Source organism: Cygnus olor, chromosome 2 (assembly GCF_009769625.2).
Source record: "Cygnus olor isolate bCygOlo1 chromosome 2, bCygOlo1.pri.v2, whole genome shotgun sequence".
In the NCBI taxonomy this organism is placed as follows: domain Eukaryota; kingdom Metazoa; phylum Chordata; class Aves; order Anseriformes; family Anatidae; genus Cygnus; species Cygnus olor.
Genome location: NC_049170.1, coordinates 106,097,386 through 106,124,368, shown reverse-complemented (window position 1 = coordinate 106,124,368; position 26,983 = coordinate 106,097,386). Strand labels below are relative to the sequence as shown.

Genomic DNA, 26,983 nt, shown 5'->3' with positions numbered 1-26,983 from the left:
GACATGGGCACAAACATAAAGACCAAGGACAGCTTCAGTCACTCAGTTTCATCAACATTAGGTGATGAAAGTGCAGGAGGAGAGGGACTGCATGCTCCATGGCTGTGGAAGCTGTGTGGACAGTCTCTAAAACTGGTGGCTGTGTAGGATGTGCAAGGTCCAAATCTTTCCCATACAGTTTCCACAGTTTTCACTCATGTGGGGTGGAGTCCCACAGGCAAAGTGTATCATATATATTATCTAATAGCATCTAATTTTTGTGCACTTTGCCTGTCATTATAACCAAAATCAAATGAGAATGTCTTAATCAACCCATTCAAATGATCTTATTACTATTATGTTTTATCTAACTACAGAACAAATACACTGTTTACAGATTCTATCCAAGCTACTTTACCACCAAGTTAAAGGTATGAAACATTGTATTCAAGGACAAAATTCAGTTAAAATAGTCCTCACTTACCTGGTAGAGGGCCACACAGAACAGGAACAGTACCATATAGATGATTTTGTACATGACAATTCTACCCTCAAAGCTGACAAAGAAGAACATGCCCCCACAGACGTAAATCCAGTACTTGATGAACATAGCCATCACCAGCTTCCCCAGAACTTTCATAATATCCTGTTCATCCTCATCATCATCTTCTTCTTCCTCCTCCTCCTCTTCTTCTGCCACTTCTCCCTCTTGCAACTCCTCTTCTGCAAGTACAGAGTTACATTTGACCTCTATTTTGGGGACTTTAATAAGAATCAAAACGGATGGAAAGTAGACTCTCTGCACACAGAACAGAAACTTAAAGACACTAATCACAACAAGAGACTGTATTTCTGAATCACTGTCATGCCTCCAGAGCAAAGGAGAGAATTTTAAGTTCATATGAGCCTCAACCTGGTCCTCGAGCTGTATGGCATATTGCTCTATGTCCAAACACCACTCTTCACTTTGCCTGATATACAGGTAGCTGTAGTGGAAAATTGGAGCCCAAGGACTGTATAACAGGTAACAGCCAAAATACTATCCATGGGACTAACTTTACTCCCAGGCAAGAACTTTTTAAAATGGAAAACAAAGAAACCACTAGCACCACCAGAAAAATCTCTCTTCTTGAGTTTAAAGGGATGAATGTCCTTAAGAGAATACTGCGGTTTCCTCCAAAAAAACGCAAGCAAGAGAAAACATTAACATAAAACCAAACAAGCTTAAAAAATATAAATGCTGCACTGACATTTTTTCAAAGAAACTACCACTTTTCCAGCTTCTTCTACTGTACCTAAATGACTGCAGAAAAGACAAACTGTTTTTGCCTTATGAGGAGGTCAGGATTCCCCAGTTATTCACCTTGGGAGGCTTGTGGATGGCAGGGTAGGTGTTCCCCTGAGAGCAGGTACACAAGAGCAAATACCCAGGTAACAGAGCTTGTCAAGTTCACAGCATGCAGCTGTAATGTTTTCCTTCACATTGAGAACAATATTGAGACTTCACCACCAAAAGTATTGCCCACTCCTTTTCTCCAACTTGCAGTCCTTTCCTCAGACTCCTTCCTTGTTCTTACCTTTCAAATCCTTGCAGTGTCCAGCTCTGACACTGACCAGATGCTTTACTGAGCCAAACACTGTAGTTAATCAAACAGGAAACTACATCACAGTCTGGCTTTCTACCATTTCAGTGAATTGAACAGATTCAGATCAGAATCCAGAGAGACAGAAAAGGGCAACGAATATTTGGGAGAAGATGTGCCCAGCAGCAAAAGAGGGAACAGGTCACTGAGCTGTCGGATTAGCTGAAAATGCAGCTGTCAACTTTGCTCTCAGGTATGCTTCTGGTTGCATGAGCCCCCACACTGAAAATATACATGCTTTTCTCCCACTGAAATTAGTAGTTTAACTTCTGGTTTTTGTACAAGTCTTTATGCACAAGCACAACAACTTGCAAGGAAATTAATAACTGATTTTTCCTCTGGAAACTTTTCTCCTCTTGTGGTTAAACTCCCACAGCAACTCATCTGCTAGTTTGAGTTTGGGAAATGGGAATAAACTGATTCTTAGAAAGTTCCATGGCATTTTTCAAATGAGTCATTTCATTTATCTTTCATATTTTGCAGTTCGACAGTAAAGAGAATTTTCATTTGTTTGGATTTTCTGAAGTTCAAAGCTATTTTGTTTTTATATCCACTGAGAGACAGTTGCACATGGTTTTATAATATCTTCCTTAGCTAATAACAGGTAGCTTGCTAATTGATTTCTGCATTAGGAAACAGAGTAACTGAAACTTCTATTGTGACTGAAGGACTCTAATAAATTGGACATGACTTTACCTTTTTCTTCATCTTCTTCACTTCTGACTTTGACCTCAGATAAAGTAGCTTCTTTCAGCTGAAGTGCTTTCTGTTCAGTGAGGTGTTGCCTAAGCAGTAGCCAGAAAGTAATCGTGAAAAGGATCTGCAAACAAAAATCAAAACAAAAACAACAGGCTAATTGTATAACCTATATCCTGCTACTGCAAACATGTATTCATAAATTTTGCATTCTTTTGTTTTTTCTGTCTATTGGAAAATAGCAATAATGTCATAAGTGTCAAAGTGCACCTTCGTGGAAATTGTTATTTAGGAAACACCCTGCATTAAACACAAATTTATTTCATCCAACCTGAATGGTGTTATGGTTCTATGATTTGCACTTTTCCATTAACTTTTCACTCTGCATCTTTTCTTAAATTTACTTACCTATACAGTTCTATTCTACCCTATTCTATTCATTTTTTAACTCCTGTCTTATAAGTTTAAGGATCTTCTCTTTATATATGGCCTGGCATAATTTTCATCTGCCCATTTTTGTTCATTTCCTCTTTATGAAGAAGCACTGGCAGGTAAGTGTATTGTCATTAGGTTTGGTATATCCTAAATCAAGAGATTTAGGAGCTTTGGTACTTCAAGTGCTTAAGAGCAATTAATTTAAAAAAAAAATTCTTTGTGTGTCTTGAAGTTACAAAAGACATAGCCAACCGTACGTGCCTTGCATTTGGAGCACTTACAAATATGAGATGGCTCTTAATTCTTGGAAGAGATTGAAGTTGATAACTCCACAAAAGAAGGATACCTTAGAAATACATCTCTTTAATGAAGAGTGCATTTCTTTGTTTTGCAAAAAGCTGAATTCAACAGCTTGCAACACTTAGAGACAGCCAAAATTCAGAAAATGGCACGTTACCTATCAAATTCTTGATTTTATATTTACGTTTTGCAAAGTTTCTATAGTGGTGCAGAACAAGGACTTATTTCACTACCTTATAAGATAGAAGAATAAAATCTCAGACAGGAAACATGTAAAAGCCAACTAGTTTGTACGCAACAAAATGACAAGGCCAGTAGTATAAAGTAGAGCTCTCCTGTTTTTCATCTAATATGCAAGTACTTCATGGGAGACAGGTGAAGTCCCAGGCTAGCAACAGCTGCCTTCTCTGGCACTGTGGCTAACATTGAGCTGAAGCAGAAGATCCTCAGCCCGTGTGAATTGTCACAATTCTTCCTCCAGATAAACTGCCGGAGCTCTGATTTTTGAGACACAAACATTTGATATTGTAAAGTACAGACTACTCTGCCATGCTCCACCTCACTGCTTCATTTACCAGGTGACTTGTAGAGGTCCCTTCCAACCTCAAACATTCTGTGATTTTGTGAGATTTACTGAGTGCATTATATTCAGCCTAAAAAAAAAGTGGTAGGCATTTTCTATTTTTTTGGGGGTGTGGCCAAATCATCATATATGCACAATAGTTTCCTTTCCTGACACCAGCTAGTTTTATAAAAGATACTTGATTATATAGCTAATAACAAACTATGTCAGAGTGGCTGACATACTAAGAACATTAAAACTCCTTTAGAGATTAACAGTCATTGAATCTATAGAATTCCTTGAGCTTTAGCTCTCTTACTTAACTATTTCTACCTTTACAGGAGAAATCATACAGTGCTCGTTAATTTTCAAATGCATTGAAGACCAACAAATGGTTGTCCAAAGGCACTGCCAACAAGGGAATTCACTTGCAGAATCACTGTGAATGGTAACTAGGAGGCATAAGGGAAGTAATTCACTTATCTCAAGGGGAGCAGTGCCAACTACCTGCACTCTCTGAGACGCCCCTCTTGGGTATTCTATGAAAAAACTTCCTAATTATGCTCATTCCCTCCCCCAACAGCACTCCTGCCAAACACAATGCATTTTGTAGTGCTTTCAAGATATCAATGGAAAAAATCTATAATGCAGTGAAGTCAACAAACTCTTGTTACTGACATGAAATGGATTCCAACTTCAGTGGCAGCCATGTACTGCTGCTTGTGACAAATCCTAAAGGAGTGAGTAATACTGGTAACTGCAGTGATAACAAAATTCCAGTTACCATCATGTTCAAAGACAGACCTGACATAGCATGGGTGACCGAATACAACAAAATGCCATGGTAAATAAAGGCACTAGAACTATGAGTGTCAATTTAACCACCCACAAGTACTGAGTTTACTTCTTTTTCAGATCTTCATATGGCCCTTGCTCTGTTTCCCGCTATAAACAGTGGGTGTGCCAGTGACTACATAGGTCTGGGTGTATGTTTTTGAAAGCCAGAAACATCCATGTGCAATACTTATGTTGAAGGTTCTGAAGTAGCTGAGACAAAGGTACAAGAGGCAAGACTTAAGAGGATAAACATTTATCTAACAAATCAAATCACATCTATTTTGGACCCATTTTATAAAGCCAAAATTTCTATCTACTCTGTGTTCTCTACAGAATTATCAAGAGAACCTATAAGTATGTCTGAAACACTTGTTTTGGTATTAGCTTTACGAGTAAGACGCAAATTCCTCAACAACATTTTTAAACTACTTATCCTTTATTGTATATCTGCTACTGAACATGGTCATATCGAATACTGAGGATTCTTACATGTAAAGTAATTCACATTTTTGTCACAATGTATTTATTCTGTGGTTTCATAAAAAATCTCAGCTGTTTGTAACACTTACCTTTGATGCCAACTCCCCAGGTTCCTTTCTTTCTAAAAAACCCGATACTTGAGGAAGCTCATCATTCTTGAGCTCAATACTCCATATGTACTGCAATGTTAGCAGTAGATTTCCATAGAAAACCATGAACGGCGAACTGATCATGGCATATTTCCTTCGGTCACGAATCATCCACAGTGTACAAGACCAGATCAATAGCACAAAAGTCAACCAGCTGTGATATGTGATACTCCATGCCTTATGGAAAGAAGAAAGAGGGAAAAAATGTCCAAGGATTCATTCAGGAACAATGTTGTGGCATACAGCCAGTTACGCTTCTCTGCTTAGCACACATTTTCATTGTCATGAGACTCTCATCCATATTAATCAGCTACTGGGCCAGCTGCAATAAACCCCTTCAAAAACATGCTGAAAATGGATTCTTAAGAAGTCCGCAGCTGGAGGCAAACCCTTCTCTGCACATTAATTACACACTGGTAAGGTTTGTGACCAGGCTCACTGCTTTTTATTACACCAAATAAACAGAAATGGAAAGTACAGGCTAACTTTAGGGCACTAAGGACCTTCTTGCAAAACTAGTAATAAAGAAATCAGTGTAGCAATAGCAAAACATATTTGATACTTGCTTACATTCAAAGCCCTTGACAGACTTATAAAATTATGCTGGCTCCATACTGTTCTAGCTTTTATAGAATCAATTTAAGATGGAAAGCTAAGGTATGTACACAGCTAGCTGAAAAACAGTTAGTTTACACTAACCATATTAGATTGCCTCCTACACTGACAACTAGATAATGTTTTAAATAGTTTGCAGAAATCAGTTACTGAAAACTACTCTAGTAAACAACTGGGGGAAAGGATTTTTTTAAAGTGTTTTTTGCTAACGTCATTATTGATTTAGGACTAAATTCAGCTATATGCTGGTATAACCGGGGAATAACTGTCAACATATTTTAATTTCCCTTTCAATTTAAATTAAAAAGTATGAAACATTAAGAATATATCAGTCAGTCTAGTCCATCCCCCTTGGAAATAATGTTTTGTAAGAGTATGTGAAAAACACTAATATGCTACTTCTCTCTTCGCATACAAGAATGTAACTTACACTGAGGAATCCTTGGCTATGGTGTAAGAGGAACTTTTATCAGATTATACCATAAAGGAATTCATAAATGAATTTGGGTCAGATCATAGGAAACAGAGATGTATCACTAAGAGAAAAAGTTAGTAGTATCTCAATATCAAACTACAAGAAAGGTCTTCAAATATTTCCTCCTCTGATATTGAAAGATATGAGCCTATAAATGAATTAAAAAGAAATTACAAAACAGGTGAAGCACATAACAAAAAAAAAAAAAAAAAAAGAAAGAAAGAAAGGAAAAAAAAGAGACATTATGGCAATATGAAAACAATTCCTTGTTAATGTTTCAGAATGCATGAAGCCAGATCCAGATTCTGCACAAGGAGTCTGCTTTTCCTGTTAAAGGACAGTAAATAAGGTATGAAACTATATTCAAACAAAAAGCAGCCAAACTATTTTATTTTACCATTTTTAACACAAAATTCAGCCAAGAAACTTTATGGTTAATTTCATCATAGTGGAAACATTTCCAAAACAGTAAAACCAAAGCTTTCATTAGGAATATAGACAGAGAGCTAATCACTAAGCTGAAAATTTGCTACAGTTCAAGGCACTTGCATCAATTGGGCTTAAAAGCAAACAACAACATCAAAAGAAGAAATAAGGGTGGTAAGTAAAACAACAGCAAAATCATGTTTGGCAAAAAATTGTATTTTCCTTGAGACCGTTCTGAGTCCATAAAGGAAATCAGGCTTTACAGATCTTTCATCTCAGAGAGTACCAGATGCATGCTTCAATCTGAAATAGGAATGATATATTTAAAATTTACTATACGACTAGGAAATTATTTAATTTTGCAGGCAGATTTCTGAGTGGAACAACAGCATGACGATACTGTTTATAGAGAAGCTTTGGAATCAATAAAAAAAACTCAGCCCCAATTGCTTTCTTTCTCAGTCCTGGAAATGTGATGTTTTATCCAGAACCCTGCATGTTGCCCTATTGATAGGTCTATAACAAGCCTGGGAATTATTCATTAATAACCTAAAATGCAGATACCATATCAACATTTTCTAGGCATGATGCAAACACTTACTGAAAACCAACAGATGAGATTACTCTCAGGAAAACACTGAGAAGACACATCTATTTGTAAAATCAACAGCATTATTCTTTTGTTGCCAATACTTACCATCATAGCTATCAGGGCACAAATGTAACTCTGTTTCATGATAAATTGGAACACAGAGACAAGGGCATGCAATTTAACATCTTCTTTTTCCTCCTGGGTAACTTCTTCTTCCTCTTCTTCTCCTTCCTCCTCTTCCTTTTCTAAGTAGAAAAAGAAATCCTAATTTGCAATTCATGCTGGCCCTAAGAGTACTGTATGCACTCTCTCCAGGTAAGTAACCCTGGAGTGATTTCACTTGTAATCACTCTAATAGCTACTTCTACATCCTTTAGCAAGCTCAAGATGGGAGCCAAAACAAAACAAAACAAAACAAAACAAAACAAACAAACATACATTTGAGCACAGTAAAGCAACACAAAACCTGCAATCACTGTGTTGGTTTGCAAAGAGGCAAAGTATTTTAGTTAGTATATGTCTACAGCCTTGTTCACAAAACTGCCAAGTGGTAAGCCATCATTGTAAGGTGATAGCAATTATTTAAACTTCAACAAGCCAAGGAGCTTACTAAAACAAAAAATAAATGCAAGAGGCAGTGAACTGAGGTACAGAAAAAGAAAATATGGAACTAAGGGTAATTGCCACGCAATGCTTTTCACTACCTGACATGTCATCCGAAGGCTCCCATTTGTACTGTGGTGTTGAGTACAGGTCTGCTTTGGCTGGACCATTTTCTAATGGCAGTGTGGGGTGGATGGTGTGATAGTCAGAAGGGTTCCCATTCACTGTTACCAGCAGAACCTACCAGAAGATGGGAGAGAGGTATTGCTTTTAGGGCAGCTCTTACAAGTATGAGACTCCTATTTCTGTGCTTGGCTTTACCATGGATTGCCAACAGTAAAGGAGCTGAATGAGTAAATGTAGTTGGCTCCTTCCAAAGAAACTGATAGTTACAGTCATGTTGCATGCAAAACTAGTACATAACAGCTTTCAAAATATTTTTGGGGTAACTTTTTATGCAATATCAGGAGATTTACAAACTGGTTTCAGTGAAGTTTTTAACAAACTGTAAAATAATTCTGCATCTTAGAACTGTAAGTATCTCCTTTAAAAAAAAAATTTTTTTTCAAATTCCAAAAATTTCACATTGCATTAGACATTTCAACATACATACAAGCAGTCTGAAAATGCATAGAAGTGTGGACACACAAGCAAAAGTGATCATGCTATTCCAGTCAGCTGAACTATGGTAAATGACTATTTGCGTGCTCTTGGCCTGTCTTACTTATAAAATTATGGAAAGAAAAAACAATGTGAAAGTGGATTATGTTAACGCATGCACAGCTGGGCAAGTCTGAGGCCCACTACATGGCTTAGTGCACAAACAATAATTCTTGAGTTCATGTTCTGACACCCTGACTTTCCCAGGTCAAGTTAGCTTTTTACAGCCAGCCTGGCAAAGCATCATGATCCCCTGGCCTTAGGTTAAAGCTATAACCACAAAGTCACCCTCCTTCTTAGGCAAGCAAATACATTGAGATTTTCAGACTTAAATTTAAATTTTCAGACTTAAAATTAAGAATTCCATCTGATTATTTATAATAGTTATGACAATAGTGTTTATAAATGTCTTTCAATTTTAAATTCTTTCTGGAAAGAAATACATTAGCTGCAGTTAATAAAACCAGTTCTGTTAATTATTGTTATTGATTCAGCATTTAGCCCACTTCTTAGTACTAATTCAACACTCTTGCACGGTTTTCTTTTTGTGAACTAAATTTCAGCTTTTGCGCTTATTTGGATTGGTGTTCCAGCAACCACAATCATAAATATCTCTTGTATTGGCAGGAATTCACATGCAATGGGTTACTGAGAGCAGTATATGTTAAAGACTGACGTGTTTAGGCTGTGAGATAGAACTGTTATTTTGCCTGCAGAAACTATGCACAGGGATGTTGTGGACTGATTCAGTCTCTCTCTTTCAGAACAGTATCTGGGTTAGGTATATTCGGCAGCACACTAAAATTTGGTTATAGCTACTCTCAGAGTTCGTCTGCATCTCCATTCTTCTGCGTGTGCTGAATGGCGGGGATGTTTCTGCATTCAGGATTGTTACAGGATCTATAGCAGTCAAAATAAATCAATCATTTGCTGTCAGCTCAAGCAGGGATTCTAATTTTCTGTAATCTGTAAATTAAACTCATGTGTTGTCAGTCACTCTTTAAAAGCCTCAGCATTTTAACATGAATGAAAGAAAAAAATAGAGCAAAGAAGCTAAATCAAGTTTAAAGATGGTTTGCATTAGAAAGCATATTTTGAGATCTTATTTAAACCCAATGAAATAACAAAGATCGTTTGCCAGTTGGTACTACTACAAGTAGTGTAATTTCAAGTGAATTTCAAGTAATTTCAATTTTAAGGCTAATTAGCAGTTTCTCAACGTAATTGTTAAGGAAGAGAAAGATAATATTTAAGACAATCAAGGTTACATGGCAAAACACAGACTAAACAAAACACAGAAGTTTTTAAAATGTCAGCTAAGCTTGTATTGCATGTATTAGTGAGATCTGTATTTACACATTAAAAAGAATGACAAAATTACAAAGACTAGTAGTATACTAACATCCGATGGCTTGTATTCATCTTGGGTCATTGACAGAAGCTGCAAAAAGCAATGCAAGACAAATTATTAAAGAAGCATGGCTCAAGCATTAATAAGTCTATTTTTTTTTTGAATACAGGCATGCATATTTGCTGACATTTGCGGAAGATTTGCATTAAGAAATTCAGAAAGAATTTTTAAAAAGCCAGCAGAATTGTACACGATGCTTCATAAAATGATATTTAGTGTACCGTAAGCATTGACATAACATTACTGTACATTCCTGTGAATTCTGAACCAAAACTGAGACTGTTGCCTTGCAATTTTAGATATTAGCTCAAAGAATTAATCAGTATGGCATTATACTGATTAACTGCTTTCTAATGTCTTTCTAATGATCCAGTGCTTAAAAACTAAGTTTTAAAAGATCATTAGAATTACTGTAATTATAAAACTACTTCCGATGAAATGTTTATACTAATATAAAATGTGATACTTAGAATTATAATTGCTAGCAATATTCATCTCATTAAGTAGAAATATTTTCATTGAACAAAAAATATTGGCTTTATCCAAGGCTGAGTGATAAATGCTGAGTGAACACCAGAATATGAAGTAACAGCTGCAATGTGCTATGTCAAGAAAGCACACTAAAGGATCAAAAGCTATATCCACCAGTTTTGTCTTTCCAGAAATATTTTCCACTCAAGTCAGTGAGAAATGTTTCTAGAGACATGTGATTCATAGGGGAAACAAAATTGCACTTTTAAAATTCTGTTAGAAGTCCCGAATTCCTATTTCTGTACCATTTTATTGCTTACTTTGTGTTTGTCCACAAAAGATTTTCAGGAAGTATTTTCAATGCATGCCTTCTCTAGCTTTTCTGTAATAGCTGTTGAAGATATTATGTTGAAAAATTAAAATTTCCATGGAAAAATGAAGATAGCTAAATGTAAGAACCTACAGTAGTAACTGATTGTTATTGTTGTTGTTTGATAGAGTAGGTTCAGTCCATTTGTTTGCTAGCTCATTTACCATTGTTACTATTATAATGGAGTTTGGAGGAGCTTAAGTATATGTGGCTCAATGGAGTATTTATAAATCACAAATTTGACTGCAACTTGTCAAATGAAATTTTACATTGTAGCTGCTGAGGACTGATGGTAGAAAGCTGATCCTTTCCTGGAGATTTCACAGCAACTGTCTTCCCTACAGACATCCAGCAAGGGCACCAGTACACCTGAAGGAAGATAAACTGGCGGTTCCTCTTTACTGACAGTGGGAAATTAGCAGTTACAAGGCAGATCAGAACTTTACATCAGAATTTAGCTCCCTGACAGACTTTCTAGCTGTTTTGAATAAAGGTAGTGACCTGATGCCAAAAGACTTGCTCTAAATTTCTAAAATGTAGAAGCCAAAAGCAAGGAGCATGTAGTTCTTTTACTTCCTTACACCGGCTCCTGTTTTAGCTTTATTAATTTTTTCAAAATAAATTTCCTACTCTGCCACACAGACTTGATATTATATCTTATTTATATAAACACACATTCAGTTCTTCCTACTTGCAGCCTATCTAATGCTGCTTCCATTAATTTCAAAGTAACTGTCATAAAATTGAGTGATGGTTTTAAAGACATTTAATGCAGAGACCCTTCCCGCTCCAGCCTTACTTTTCTCTCATCAGTTGTATAGTGGCTTGCATACCACAGACTGCGTCTTCTCTCCGCTGTCATTGGAATTGGGCTGCAGGCTATTTCTTTGTCATCCTCTCTGCTATCAGATTTCTCTTCTTCGTCAGGTATCTGCTAAACAACACAAATGACAGCACTAGTTACTAGTGTAAATAAAAATCTCGTAAGAGGAATTTAAATTTTCCCCTAATTGATGCTTCCTCTCCAAAATGTGTCCTTGAAATACCTTTTAGTGTTTAAAGCACTCTATCATATAGATGACTTTGACAGATGACATTTTCAGAAATGTTGACAGGGCTTTTCTATAACTGCTAGTCCATCAATGCCAGGATGCTTCCTGATAGTTACAAGACACCAGAATCACACTGACTTCCACTTCTTACTTTAGTATACAGTCAAACCATAGACACAAAAGTTTGATTTGAAAGAAAATTAAATTTTCCTAACTGCATATATATGTGAAAAGACAATTCTGCTTCATTAAACAGCTGAAGAATTGAAAAGAAAAGATCAAAACCCTATCAGCCTAAGTAACGATATGTGAAATCTGACCTTACATACAAATCCATGCCTCAATACATAACAAGGTAGTCAGTGCTGGTCATCCATTGAGGTTTGTCTAGTCTTTCTTCTGTGTTGAACTACAAATATTTGTGTGTGGACTCGTGTTCACATGAAGGACAAAAAGATGACTGGAAAAAGCCAACATGGATTTACCAAGAGTAAAGCATGCTTGACCAACCTGATTGATTTTTAAGCGGAAACAACTTGCTCAGTGGATGAAGGGAGAACAGTTGCTGTCAACTACCTTGTTTTTATAAAGTTGTTTAACACAGTGTATCACAACATCCTTGCTGACAAGCTGGTAAGATACTGACTGGACAGGTGGACCACAAGATGCATAGAGAATGGGTAGAGAACTGGCTAGACTGTCATGCTTGAAGTGGGGTGATTAACAGATCAAAAACAAAATGGTAGTCAATCATAAGTGCAGTTCCTCAGGGACTGATGTTAGGTCTGGTACTATACACTATCTACAAAACTATCTGGATGATCATGGGGTTGAATGCACCCATGCAAAGTTTATGACTCTGAACTGAGGGGTGAGGCAGATGGGCCACCACACAGACAGGCTAAAAGAATGGCCTAACCAAAAATTCACGGGCTTAACAAAGATAAATATAAAGTCCTCCATCTGGGACAGAATGCAGCAGTAAAGGTTATGAACAGAGTTGGTGGGGAGCAGCTCAGGGGAATATGTCCAGAGGGTTCTAGTGCACAGCAAGCTGAACGTGAGCCCGCAGTGAACGACAGCAGCAATGAAGGCCATGTCCTAGGCTGCTCAATCCAATCTACCTGTCAAGTGTCAGGCCATACCTGCAATACTGTGCCCAGTTCTGGTTCCCCCCAGTTCAAGACAGACATACAAAATCTGATTATTTTTTTTTCTGCCTTCCAATACGTAAAAGGTAGTTTTAGAGAAGACAGAGGTACTGTCCTCACTAGCAGGCATGATTATAGGACAAGAAGCTATGGGCACAGTTAGTTTCAGTAAAATGTTTTTTGGATAAGAAAAAAAAATCACTGTGAGAACAACTAATCACTGGTACAGGATGTCTTTGCTGGAAACATCCGAGATTTAGCTTGATAGGCCCCCGGACAACTTAAACTGAGGCCCTGCTCTCACATGCAGTAGGACCAGATGATGTCCTGAGGTCCCTTCCAATCTAGTTTGTTTGGTAATTCTGTGATTCTCTATGATGCACATGCTCTATTTCTTCACCTTTGGCAGGAACTATTACCACCAGAAGTAGGATTGCTAATGCACCAGCCTTAACTCCATTTTAATTCCATGGCCCAGCAAGAGTACGGGGGCCTCTCAAATAGAGTGAACATGGTTGTGTTTATAGTGCAGCATCAAGCAGGAGACGTGGGTGAGTGTACAAAAACTGTGCTAGGTTACAGCTTCTCTTCAGGCTCTTCCAGATCTCCTCCTGCACTGTCCCTCCTCTCCTTGCAATCCTGAACTTCACAGCTGAGCCCTCACCAAGCAGCAGGATCATCTTGCTGTTCATACTAGTGAGAGGATGAAGCTCAAACATGTGGTGTTAAAGGGAGAAAGGGAGTGCTCTAGAGCCAGCAGGCTACATGTGAAAACTGTGAGCATCTCCATCAAGGTGTTGCTCAGCAGGACTCACCGGCCCCTGGGATACCATCAGGGAGAAGCTGCCACTACTGAAGCTACTCTGCTTTCTGCCTTTGCCTGGTTTCTAATTTGGAACTTTAGACTTCAATCTGACTTTTTAGTTCATTAATATTTGACCTCTTTACTTCCTTAGTTTTCTGGTCTCTTGTCTCATTCCAAGGCTTGGTGTGTTCTTTAGGTTTTTGGCTCTGATGGAAATAATAAGCATGCAGAACATCAGAAAAAAGGTATGCAAGGCCACGGAATGAATATTATTGAATAACACCAGCTATTTCACTCTGCTGTCCATTAATGCCTGGATGTTTATTTCAAAACTAGTAGGAATGGTAAGGATTGAAAGGTAGACTACCTATCTTTAAGCATTGCTTTAAAGAACTTATTGTCTTGTGGGGAAAATTTCTGTGATATCAAGTATGCAGACTTGATTCTAACAAGAAATGAAAAGTGCTCTAGTGGGGTTCTACATTCCTATTCAACAAATTTTGAACTACAAAATTCAAACAATTACCAAATTCTACTTTCGCTCTTTGCAACCTCCACCAGTATTAGTTGTTGAATGTATTGTGCCGAATTCTCAACCACACAGTCATGCTGCATAAAATCACCCCTATTCAGCTTCAAAAAACCACCCCTACTGAGCAAAGCACACCAGTGCTTGCGTAACCTGGAACCCAAGGCAAGGTCTTATTGACTTCAATAGGACTTAAGTGACGGTTCAGAAGCTCTGCTGAGCCGCAGCCAAAATATAGCATACACACTAACTTTAATAGTGTTATTTTGAACTTGCCCTCTTATTAACTACAAAATAACTGGTCAAGACAACTAATTGTCACATTTTATTTCAACCTGAACAAATGGTTTGTAAGGACTGAGGACTTTCCTCATGCCTATTTTGTACTTTCTACTCAGCAGACACTTTTACTTCTGTTTCAAATGAAACGTCACAAAATCAACCTTTAGTTTTCAACAGGACTATCCACCTGCTCTCATACTTGTTTTACTTAAATCCTGTCTACTGTCAACAAAGAGATACATTGTGGCATAAAAGCAGTTTTCAGCTGCAGTTTGTGTCTCAAAGGCAGGGCCTCAAATTAAGCTTTATGGGAACTAGCTGTTGGTAAGGGTTCTCATTGCTTGTGCAAAGTTGATTAGAATAAGAATAAATCAGGATGCTGGGCAGAGGTCTGCAAAGTTACCCATGGGAACAGGACATCCAAACATCCTAGCTGGTTTTGAAACTCTCCATTCCAATCCTAACACTAAGGCCCTATTTTTTAAATCTTGACTTGGATAAACAATGGTTATTAATTTAGTTTTACTTCTGAGTCACAATGGCAGCACATTTCAGATATGATTGTATATTTATATTTGATTGCAAAAGGGCATTCCTAGCCAAAGTGTAACATGAAATAAACTGATCTTGTGCTTAAAATATTTCTCAGTGCCATTTAAAACTTTAACATAACTGCACACCATAGAGAACTGTTTATCAACAGCATTTAGTTTGACACCAGGATGACCAAAAAGTACCAGAAGACCTAAGATGCAGACAGTGATTTCAGTAACACATTTGTAGCCTAAGAGTCTATAAGGGGCAGTGAGCAGTTTTGTTTTATCTTTCTCAGAAGAGATAAAAAATTAAGAAAACACAGCAGTAGTCATTCATATGATTACAACCTGCAGGAGTCCTTTGACTTGACTAATTCTTCCAGTTCTTCCCCTACCTGACCAACTCTCAAACTCCTCTTTATTCAAATGATCTTAAAAAGTTTTTAAAGAGCAAAACCATACATTAAATTGCCGTAACTCAGTTGAGTTCTGTACTATTCTTTACCACTCAACAGACAGTATGAATGGGCTCTATTCATATATTCAGTCCTATTAGTTACAACTATGAACTGAAATCTCCAGAGGCAGATTGCCTCCTCTAATTTGCAGAGGTAGAATTTCACAAGACTCAATTTTAGAACAGATCAGGATCCAAAAGAGCAGGCAGAAGAAAAGCAAAATTTCCACTGACCTCCAAAAGTGTTTTGCAGGAGTAAGGTCCATACAGAATCCCACATAGACCAACCATACTCTGTTTGAAATCTCATACATGCTGTACTTTGACAGACTGTGGTGCACACACAAAAAGCTTTCGGCTTGAAACTCAAGATTTGAAGTGGGCATTGTTCTTGTAAAATTGTTGACCAGCTGTGGGATTCAGAGACAATCTCAAGAGTATCTGTCTCAGAGAGCACGCCTACTAAAATTCAGCAGGAATTTTATCCGCAGGAGGACCCCAAGATGCTATTCACACCAGAAGGAATAAATGCCAGAGTCTACATGTCCTAAATTCTGCTTTCAGGATTTGCTGCTCCAGTATTACATTTAGCTTATGTACAACTTTTTAGACAGAATAAATATTCCTCTACACATAATTTAGCACACATCATTTGTTCAAAACAGGTTCTGTTCAAAAGATTCTTTTGAACAAAATTTCAAAGGTGAGACTTTTTACTGTGCTTTAACAGCAATATTCAGAGAACTACCTTACATTAAATAACACAGCATATTGTCATTGCCATCTATCCATCTATAGGTAAGTTAGTGGTGAGTTCCTAAATACAGAGTAACTTTGAAATCACTGGGAATTGCAAAGGCAGGTTATATCCTTAGTCTGTAATGAATCAAGTGCACCAGAAATTCACAAGCCAAAAATTGTTTCAATGAAACCTGAAATAAAATTATTTCTGGATTTAAATAATAGACAGTAGAGTCTACCAGAAGAAACTTAATAAGAGAAAGATGAATGCTGGATCTATGGCTCCGGTTAAGGAAAAACAAAATGTATATAGACGAAAAAGGGCATAAGGAGAAGTTTGTAAAAATGGTAAATATTGCAAATCCCAGCATGTCTTTTTAATGACATGAACTTGCAGCACTATATTACCTGCCTCAAAAATAAGCATCTATTTATGGGTATTATTTTATTTACAGTGCTCTCCTTTTTAAGCATTCATTTCTCTTCAGAGGGAAGCATCGTTGACATAGGAAGTTCCCATGGGGGTGCCAATACTTTGTATTGCCTTTCAAGTAGGCATGGGTTTGAGAGACATCTTCTGTTCTTCAATTAATCTGTTCTAATATTTACTCACTCTAACCTAATAGCTTGGAAAACACCTCTAATTCTACTTGTTTCCAATTCTCAGAGACTGATTTTAGTGTCTTATGGGAATATCCATTTTAGTACACGAGTAGTCTGAAAGAAAGAAGTGCAGGCAAGTACACTCTGGTGTGGACTTTCTGGTCCACAAAGGAACTTTCAGGATTCATACTGTCTTGAGACAGATGGGCCCACTTCTCTCCACAGAAAAAGCACAGTAATCAACTTAGACCTATCACCAAACTTTAAGATGGTGAAAGTTGGATGAAAGGAACCCGGGTTCTGGAAATGAATTCCCAGAGATGCTGAGATCACACAGCTCCCACTAATTGCATTTCACATGTGGTTACTCCTCTGTGAATAGTTCTCATGGTTTTCCTACGAAGTTTGTGAGACATGCAGTATTAGTTACAGCTTCAGCGCTAAAATCATATTATTATCTGGAAATCTCAGTTTTCATTTAAGAAAAAAAAAAAGCACAGCTGCTGCAGCTGCAGAAAAATAAAAAATTAAACAACCCAATGCCAGAGGGCACTGGATCACAATCTTTTAAAACCTTGTGACTTCAAAAAAGCTAGTCTTAAGATTTCTGGAAACTCAAGGCACGATTTTTTAATAACTCAAGCTTACAGTTCTGGCATCATTCACCTTTAATTACGAAGCTCAACACATGTAAAACCCAAATATCAGACATCTAAATTCAGAGGTGATGTATTTTGTGTGCCTTTTTACACATTAAACTGTTACATTATCCATTATACGAAGAAACACCCTTAAAATGACTAAACCTTAAACATTTTTACTTGTTACTACAAACTCCACTAATTCACAGTTCAGTCATGAGTATTTTCTTTGTGGTTTACAGCATGGCTAAACCTAAACTCTGGAACTCATGTCAAACCTCAGAGGATTAAAATAAACAATGCTTAGGATCATCCTCTTCATACTTCCAGTTTCTAAGCTTTTAAGGTACATTTGGGTTTATATTCCCTCTTTTCCTGAAACAGGAAGAGGTAAAAATCTACTTTTTGTCTCCTTTTTCTCTTGCTTTTAAACGTAAGTGGGGATTTTCATTCAGGGTCACAGATTCAGGAACAAAAGTTTTCAGAAAATTTTTCTCTATCTGTGATAAAATTTCAAATCTCTGTCTTGTCTCAACGGTATCCTGTGCCAGCCTGTATCCCACCGCAGTCCTGCTAGACAACAAGCCCTGGGTGTTTGCCTTCCATTTGGTAGCCTACACTGCACTGTATTGACATTGGCTTTCTAAATCAGAGTAAGCATTAATGATCTGCCATTGCATTTATTATTTAAGAAGAATATCCATGTAAAAGCTTCAGTCAGGCTCTTGAAGACACCTATCAAAAAGCCTGAACTCAAGGTACCAGCTTGCACTTGTCTCTTTCCCTGAATTTTCTTGAATGTTTGCTTCTCAGTGAGGAATTATGTGCACTGGCCAGTCTCACAGTCATTAGCGTTAAAGAGAGAAGGAAATCACACTTACAATGGGCTCTTGTAGCCAAAGGCGGATTAGAGTTGCGAGGGTGTAGTACATCACCAGCAGTAAGATTGGATTAGCATGGTGATACCAATGCAACTCTTGATTTCTGATGATCATCCAAGTGCTTGAGCAGTTTGTCTGAGTAAGAGAAGTGACACCAAACAACCTGTGGATATAAAAAAAACAATGAAGTTAGAGACTAAACATCAAAACTTATATTGCTTAAGAATATTTTTGCTTACTTATAATACTGATTGTCCTGTTTAGATCTTATCTAAAATGCAGTGAATATTTTCATTCCACAATATTTAGTGAAAAGGAATGGTCTTTTGCACTTAGTTTTCAACATAAAACATGGGAGTATAATATTATTGCACCTATCACGTCCAATGTAAAAACTTTAAATGACCTGAGCCCTTTTGGCTCAGAGCTACAGAAAAGGGGGAGAGAGAACCTAGATGCATGGCCTTTTGGCAAACCACAGTAACATGGCATTTCAAAGTGATTCAGTAAACTGACATACAACGCCATTCCACACGCTCTGCCACGACAGAGTTGTAAAGCACATCTCCTTAGCACATTGAACAGCTTACTGAAAATTAAAAAAGAAAAAAGATAAAACTATTAATAATTGCTGTATAATCATAGAAAAAAACTTATAGACATACAGAGCTCCACTGAATTAATGGCTTTTGTGAACAATGGAAAACATTTGGCAAAGCAATTGCTCTAAATGATCATATCATTGAGAAAAAAAAAAAAAAAGATGAAAAATTAATTCCATAATTAGTATTAATGTAGTTGCAGAATTAATGATATATTTGACTATTTCTTGAAAAACTGGGATTTCACCAAGTAAGAAACTTATGTCAGAAAAAAATAAAGCACTTAAGAATTAAAAAAAAAAAAAAACGCAACATTTTTAATTTAAGACAAGATATTAGATGCTTTATACCTGAAGCAAAACCAATAGGAAGTCATCGTTAATCTTTTTTTTTTTTTAATCTAAAATATTTTGCAGAGTTCCAGAGCTAGTTCATAACATCACCATAGCACATATATGTATTCATTACATCAGTTTTTTTTTTTTTTTTTTTGTTCCTTTTATTGGCAAGCTTCTTCTACAATGTGTATGAGAGTTTTTGATTTTTAGAAGAAATAGATTTCATCTAAGAGATGGTTAAGGAGAATCACTTATTGAAAGAACAAAAACCCCAAACTATGCTAATTTTGAAAGAGTAAAACAAATACATTAAAAAATAAATATTTTTTGTTTGTTTGCTTGTTTTCTGCTAGGGGCTTTAATCATTAATAGTATATGTCTAAAAGATTACCTCTTTTACTTACTAGAATCCAACACAACAGGGTGAATGAATACAAACAATTAGTATGATATTCAACAGAGATCTACTGCCTGAAATCTGCCTTTTCAATGCTATAAAGTGAAAGTGAAGTGAAAAAGAAGAGGTTATGCCTGTTCATTCACTGTGGATTAGTGGCATGGGTATAATACCATTAACCACCAGAACTAGTGCTCTATAGTATTTTATTAAACAATTTATCAGAACTCACTTCTCACTCTGATTGTCAACACGAGACAAAAGCTATAAACCTGAGTAATTCTCAGAGCTTTTGGGTGGATACAAGGTTGGAAAAAAATAATTAAAAAAAAAAAAAAAGATTCTGCATATAAAATAAAATGTTGTAACTTAAAGGAGATGACAGACCTGTTTTTGGAGTTGACCCAGATTCAAAATTCCGTAGCATCCAAGCAAATTCAGAGCCAGTGTTACAGTTTGGCTCCATCTGACCAAAATACATGCTGGACTGTATTCTGTTCATATTTCTATCAGCATAGGAGAACATCTTGTTTTGTCTACTTTCCTCTCTGCCATCTGACTTGAAATTTTTCCCTGTCAATGATCAGGGATGTTGAGCTCCTATTAGTTTCATCTTCTACCTCTATTTCATAATGCATTCCTTCATCTTTGTTTCATTTAAATATTTTCTGTGTAAGTACAGTATGAATTACTCTACTTCTGTTTCATAAATGTCTCAGAATCAGAGTGCAATTCGATTCTTACTGAAGTGAGAAGTCTTTCCATTGCCAATGAGTGCTGAGTATTTCCTACAGAAATCAGGGGAAAACAGTTTCTGAACCCTTCTGCCAGGCAGACCCGATCTTATTATCACATATTCCATTCTCCTGTATAATGTACTATAAAGTCTCAAAAACATGTGTTTTCCTTTCATCTCCACTGAAGAAGCATTCCACATGATCTCACCAGTTAGGAAAATTTATTACATTTTAGTTAAATCTTAATTCTCTTAGTTTCATCTGCTTGCTTCAAATAATCCATACTTTCTACTATGGGACTTAATTCTGCTCCCATCTGGTCCTGCATCCACCAAATACTAAAAAGTTATAACATATCTCTTCCCTCTTAGCTGTGACCTTATCCACAGTATATTTATCTCATAAATCATGAACCTAGAAGAACTGCTACTTATTTCTGAGGTCTTCTGAGTTTTTGAGAATTGTTAGTCACGAAGGTACTCAACACAACATTTCCCATGAACCACATTCAAAACACTCTGATGTCTTGGGAATGTTCATTCTGTCTACAGGCCTTCAGTAAGGCTACAAGTTGATACTCATTCAATATTTATTCTTGACCATTATCGTCAACGAGAATTGCTGGTGCAGAACATTTATCAAACACATAGAGTCACCTTCTCTTATTTAAAGCTTTTAAATACACAGGAATAACTGCTGGAAAACTTGTAAGCATTTACAGTAGGCAAAATATATTAGGGCATTTCTCAGTTCTGCATACTTCATTCCACAAAGATGTCATTATACTCAGTAGTAATCAGGATCAGCTATATTTGCCTCCAGCTCTGATCTTAGTGTGACTTTGTCTTAGCCAACATATATGTATGCCATTAGAAAACCCAGAATGAGTCTTAGGTGAGGGAAACTGGATTTCAAACAAGACAAGGATGTCTGGATACAGAAGACAAATAAAACAAATACATGAAGACCATTTACTACTGGAAATTGTTTACCCTTCAAAAGTCTGCATTTAACTTCATGAATAAGTGGAGGTTTGTTAGATGCAATAAATTCACTTTTCTATTCTTGCAAAGAAGCAAAAATTGTGTTTTTCAAAGTCCTCGTCAGTATTCTGAAAAATGCATTCTCTTTAAAAACATACAGCAGAAATCATTTGGAAATTTTTAGAAACTATAAAGAGCCAGAAGGAACTAGAATGTCTGACTGAGGTGTGCTCTGAAATATCACAGTGAAAAGCAGTTCTTGAAAGGGTGATATCTATCTATCCAATTCCTACTCCATTCACTTGTTTTCCCAGCAAAGCTTCCTATTGAATCTGTGAATCACCCTTCTGGCAGGTGCACTTTCATCTCCTGTGACTTTCTGACAAAGCTGTAAGCTATGACCATAAAAACCAAAACAAATATACAAAAAACAACAAACAAACAAACAAAAAACAACCACCACACACACAAAAAAAGGCAACATCAAACAACTTTTGATATCTAACAAAAATCAGAAGAGCAATTTCAATTTTATTTGAAAACAGAAAAAAAAAAATCCTTTATACTCACAGACAGTTGACCTGAGGGGCTGCCAAAGTACCACATTTTATTACTCTATTATGCAGATTGCTAAAAACTCTCCAGCATGCATTAGTTTAGTATTACATCAATATAGAAAAATAATTGACAATAATAGTAAGTTGTGGTATAAAGCATGAACATATATGATTATATTAACCAAACAAATTAAATGTATTTCTCATATACAGAATTATCAAACAGAATAATTACAGATCTGTTCAGTCTATGAATTTTGCCATCCGTAAAAATGGGCTGGAACATTTTTTCTTTGTAAAAATTTATCTGTCAGTTTGGATCCTGGATGAACTGATATTTTAGGAGTTGACTTCAGACTAGGATTTGTCTTGTAATTTCCAAGGCCAGGATGGGAAGTAATAATTCTGACTTCCTGCATAACATAGGGCATACCATAATTCTTGCATTGAACAAATAACTTGTGGTTGGATTAAAGTTTATAGTTAAGAAAGGCATCCAATCTCAATTTCAAGTGATACCAAATCTTTTATTGCCATACTATTTCCTATAGCATTTAGTTTCTATAATAGTTTTGTCTAGATGAGTTTTCCAGGTGCTACGTCTTCCTACAATTCTGTGTACTACTTTACATACTACTTTTCACTACACAGCAGACCAGAAGTCATTTTCCTGTATCTTCTCTGAGCTTCCCAGTTTACAGCAACCCCATCCAACAAAGCGGAACATCTATAGTCCACCTCCATCACACTGCACAGCTTTCGCCTGTTTGCATGGCCTAGGGGTTGTACTTGGACACCACCCAGATATCAGAGTAGAAGCCCATATTCACATGTTCATCTAAATATATTCAGGCTTCTTTGGACAGTTTAATGTCAATTAGGAGATAGTTGAAAGCTATTTTATTGCTATTAGACCTGCAGTTTCTGAACTGGTCAGCGCAAAAACTTTATGCACTAATACACAAAACAAAACAAGCAAACAAAGAAAAATCAAGGACAACTAAGCTTTCTTTATTTCCTTCTAACTTACACCTGTTACCTCCCATCTCTTTTGTCTTCCCAACATGCTAGCCAATTCTATAAAAACGACACTAAGTTCCTCTGAATTTTCCGAAGATGGCTCATTGGTAAGAGGATGTGATGAAGATGGAGGTGGAGATGGAGGGAGAAGAACAGAATCCCACCATGTGACAGGCTTTGGAGGCAGACAAAGAACTCCCAAATACATGGCTACCAATGTTCACCTCAACTGTTTGGAGATTCAGAAAATATAATTTGAATGAAATGAATGTAATATCTTAGTGATTTCTTTAACTGGTATGAAAGACCTTTGGATGAGACTGTAGTGAAATTCTGACCTAGTTTGGCAGCTGTTTCTTTTAAGGACTGGGAACAAAAATTACGTAAATAATGCCACTTTAGTGACCGAAGCAACTGCCTTGCATACAATACTTATGAAAATGCATCAAAATACATCAATATAACAAAAACATTCAAGTTCATAAAGCCTCTAAGGTAATAACTTACAGTGTTTTACAGACTCTACTCTGACTCACTAAGCGGAAGCAAAAGACATACAACAGCTTTTCTCATGAGCCCAACCTAACCCATGACAATGTGCAAAATGCACATAAAAAATCATTCAAAGCTTTCAATCAAAGAAGACAAGTGATTCACAGTGGCAGGAAAATGTCTCTTATCATGTCCTGTTGATTATGCTTCCTCTGAAGGGTCTGAGAGGGCAGTGGATTCTCCAGAGCCTGCTGAACCTCTGTGGAGTAATTGCAAGTGCTCATGAGTCTGTACATTGCTTTGTTTTTAGTTCTCATATATTCTAGCTGGGCTTGATGTATGTTGACAGAAATTGGTTGATTTTGCTCTCAGTTAATTGCCTTCATTGCAAACATAAAAAAGCATAAACCTGTATTCAGATTTGTCAAGCATCTTCCTAAGCACCACCTATTACAAATCATTCTGGTCAGAAACACGAGGCTATGTCAATAAATTAACTGTGTATGTTAATATCATGACAAAGCTTTAAATGCTCCCCATTCATGAAAACTAAGGAAAGGAAACAGGATTTTCTGATACCCTAAAAAACTGTAAAAGACTGGAGATAAGGAAGAAACAAACCAAGAGTTCTCCTAATACACTCAACTTTTTGTTCGCATTCTTAAACATTCTTTTTTCAAGGTGATAGGGCCAAAAAGAGTGGAACCAGTTGACTGGGAGGGAAAAAGGAAGAAAGGAAATCTGGACAGCTATTGCATGCAATAGGACATCATCTGTTAGATGCCAGAAACTACTGCTTCCGTAGGAGGCAAAGGCAGGATGTCTGAAATCCTGAACCAAATGTGATTCCGCTATCTTTTGTCAAAGGAAGCAATTACAATGTGCATTTTTATTGAGAATTGTGTATTTGTTTTAATTAGCAAGTAAATATATCCATTAAAGTAGAAACTATCTGGATGATTTAGGCATGAGTGTAAAGTGTTGTAATGCTCTTTTTAAAGACAACCATGAAAATTTCTTTAAGGTTGCTAAATGTAATATAGTTTTAGTGGATTGGCTGCCTGTTTGTTTAGTTGTCTGGTTTGTTTTTCGTTGGTTGGTTGGTTTGGTGTTTTTTTGTTGTTGTTGTTTTGTTTTTTTAGGTGGGTGGCATTGATTTGGAAATTCAAGATCTAATATTTTAGCAGTGCTACACCACTGATTTTAGTGGGAAGTTACAACATTAAGAATACAAGCAAGTTATGATCTCACCTCCACAGTTGCTTTGTCAATGAGGAACAGAAAGGTACAGAGACCTGAAAAGAATAGAATAGATCTGAATGGAAATTCTTTTCTAAACTCTCTCATGCAGAGCTGCTACTATGCATACGTATACTGCACCATGAGTTATGCATACTGCAATATAAGATTTAACTTGTACTATAATATAAAATGAAGATGGAATTTGGGAATGGAAAAAATGTATGTTTTTAATATTGTGCTAAGAACACTAACACGCAGAATTTTGTTGAAAATTATAAAATTACAGATGATAGTTTATAATTTTCAAGACACATTCACACCTATTTCAAGCCTTCTTCGTCCAAATATTCCTGTTATTGTGTTCAACATTTTAACATTTGCTCTTTATCCACCATAAACTGGATGTACATTACAAATACTGACTGATTTAAGCAGGAAAGATTACTTCACAGGACTTGCTTCCTGTTTCAGGAAAAGATTTACCATAGACTAATAAAATAAAACAATGATGCAAGTCTGCAACTCTATTTGACATGGTAGCAGACTGGAAATTAAATCCAGAACAGGGCAATGAAGATTACAGTTTGAAGAAAATGTCTGCACCAAGCCACTTCAGGAGCTGTATTTCCTGATTTAGTATTTATGATTACAGGAATTTTTGCTATAGCCAGTACTGGATGGTTATTCACAGCAATGGCATCAGAGACTTCTGCCGTGCTCGTCTGGATTTGGGAAATCCATCTTTGTAGAACTTCTGTTGTAGAATTTCTGTTGGGTTTTATGAACTGTCTGAAACTTTATATCATCTGGCTATCTGTTATTGCATACTTACTGCACTCTCCTCACAGAAGGAAATGGGAGTGCTGACTCGGGCTGGGGAAGGAGAATGGACTATCAAGATGGATTGCCATTTGATTTACTGAGCCCTAAAATGGAGGTGCTAAAAGTGGCCAACCAAGAGAAGAAAAGGAGAGATGAAGAAGAGAAGAAGAAGGAGAAAAGAAGGGGAAAGGGAAGAAGAGAGGGAGAGGAGAGGAGAGAGGAGAGGAGAGGAGAGGAGAGGGAGGAGAGGAGAGGAGGAGAGGAGAGGAGAGAGAGGAGAGAGGGAGGGGGAGGGAGGGGGAGGGGAGGGGAGAAAAATGAACAACTGAATTTAAATGGAAGGAAGGAAGGAGGGAAGGAATGAAGGAGGGAAGGAAGGCGGGAAGAAGAAAAAGAAAGAAAGAAAAGAAGAAGAAAGAAAAAGAAAGAAAGAAAAAGAAAGAGAAAGAAAAAGAAGAAAGAAAGAAAAAGAAAGAAGAAAGAAAAGAGAAAGAAAAAAGAAAGAAGAAAGAAAGAAAGAAAAAAGAAAGAAGAAAGAAAGAAAGAAAAAGAAAGAAAAAAGAAAGAAAAGAAAGAAAGATTGAACACAGGAAATTCCTAGAAATGGGGAAAAAAGGTAGCCTTTTTGGGGGTAGTGGTGTAGAAATCTTCTTTTCCTGGGAAAGAGGACAAAGATACAAGGATAAAGGCAAAACGTCATGTTTCACAAGCCAGGCCTCAAGTTAGGATTAATGAAGAAGAGTATTTAAAATACAGAAAGGACTGTATTCCAAATCCTAAACAATGCTCAAAGTGTGAACCTTTATTCAAGCTTTGACTTAAAGGAGATATATACTCCCATCAAATTTGTAACAACAGCAACAAAACACCAAAACAACAACAACAAATATTAAAAAAAATAATGAAAAATGAAAAAAAAAAAAAAAAGAGGAAAATAAACCCACCACTCTAACACAGACTTTCTAAATGTCTGCAGACTCTTGTTCACTCTAGCTGTCCTGTTGAGTTTTCTGTGTTTGGATGGCAAAGCTACACACAAGTTCTGATCAATAAAATTATACCCATAAGGTCTGTTAAGAGAACCCTGTGAGCCATCCCTGTCCCCCAGCCAGTACCTGATTTGGCTATGTGCTGAAAGAAATAAATGCTGTTGGAAAGGACTCAGACAGTCCTGTGGTACCTCCAGGTCCATCCTTGCCTTCCAGAAGATGGTTACTCTCTAGGCTACATGCCAGGAATTCAGACCACGCTGGGGCTCATGATCACTGATACAACACTTTTATAGAAATAGCAAAATACAGGGAGGAAAGAGTTGGGAAAGTTGGATGAAGTACATTAAGAATCCCAAAGAATTAGGGTTAAGATGAATGAGAGGTTTTTGGCCTCACTTTTTTTTTTTTTTAATGGAAAA

General features: G+C 36.7%; 1 protein-coding gene across 1 annotated transcript in view; it reads right to left on the bottom strand.

Moving 5' to 3' along the window:
* PIEZO2 (piezo type mechanosensitive ion channel component 2) overlaps positions 1 to 26,983 on the bottom strand; it is a 315,845-nt gene that overhangs the window by 86,635 nt on the left and 202,227 nt on the right. The window contains 8 exon segments of the mRNA XM_040549988.1: positions 464 to 702; positions 2,319 to 2,442; positions 5,022 to 5,258; positions 7,295 to 7,434; positions 7,894 to 8,032; positions 9,855 to 9,893; positions 11,504 to 11,635; positions 18,383 to 18,545. Coding sequence (XP_040405922.1) covers positions 464 to 702; positions 2,319 to 2,442; positions 5,022 to 5,258; positions 7,295 to 7,434; positions 7,894 to 8,032; positions 9,855 to 9,893; positions 11,504 to 11,635; positions 18,383 to 18,545 — 1,213 coding nt within the window.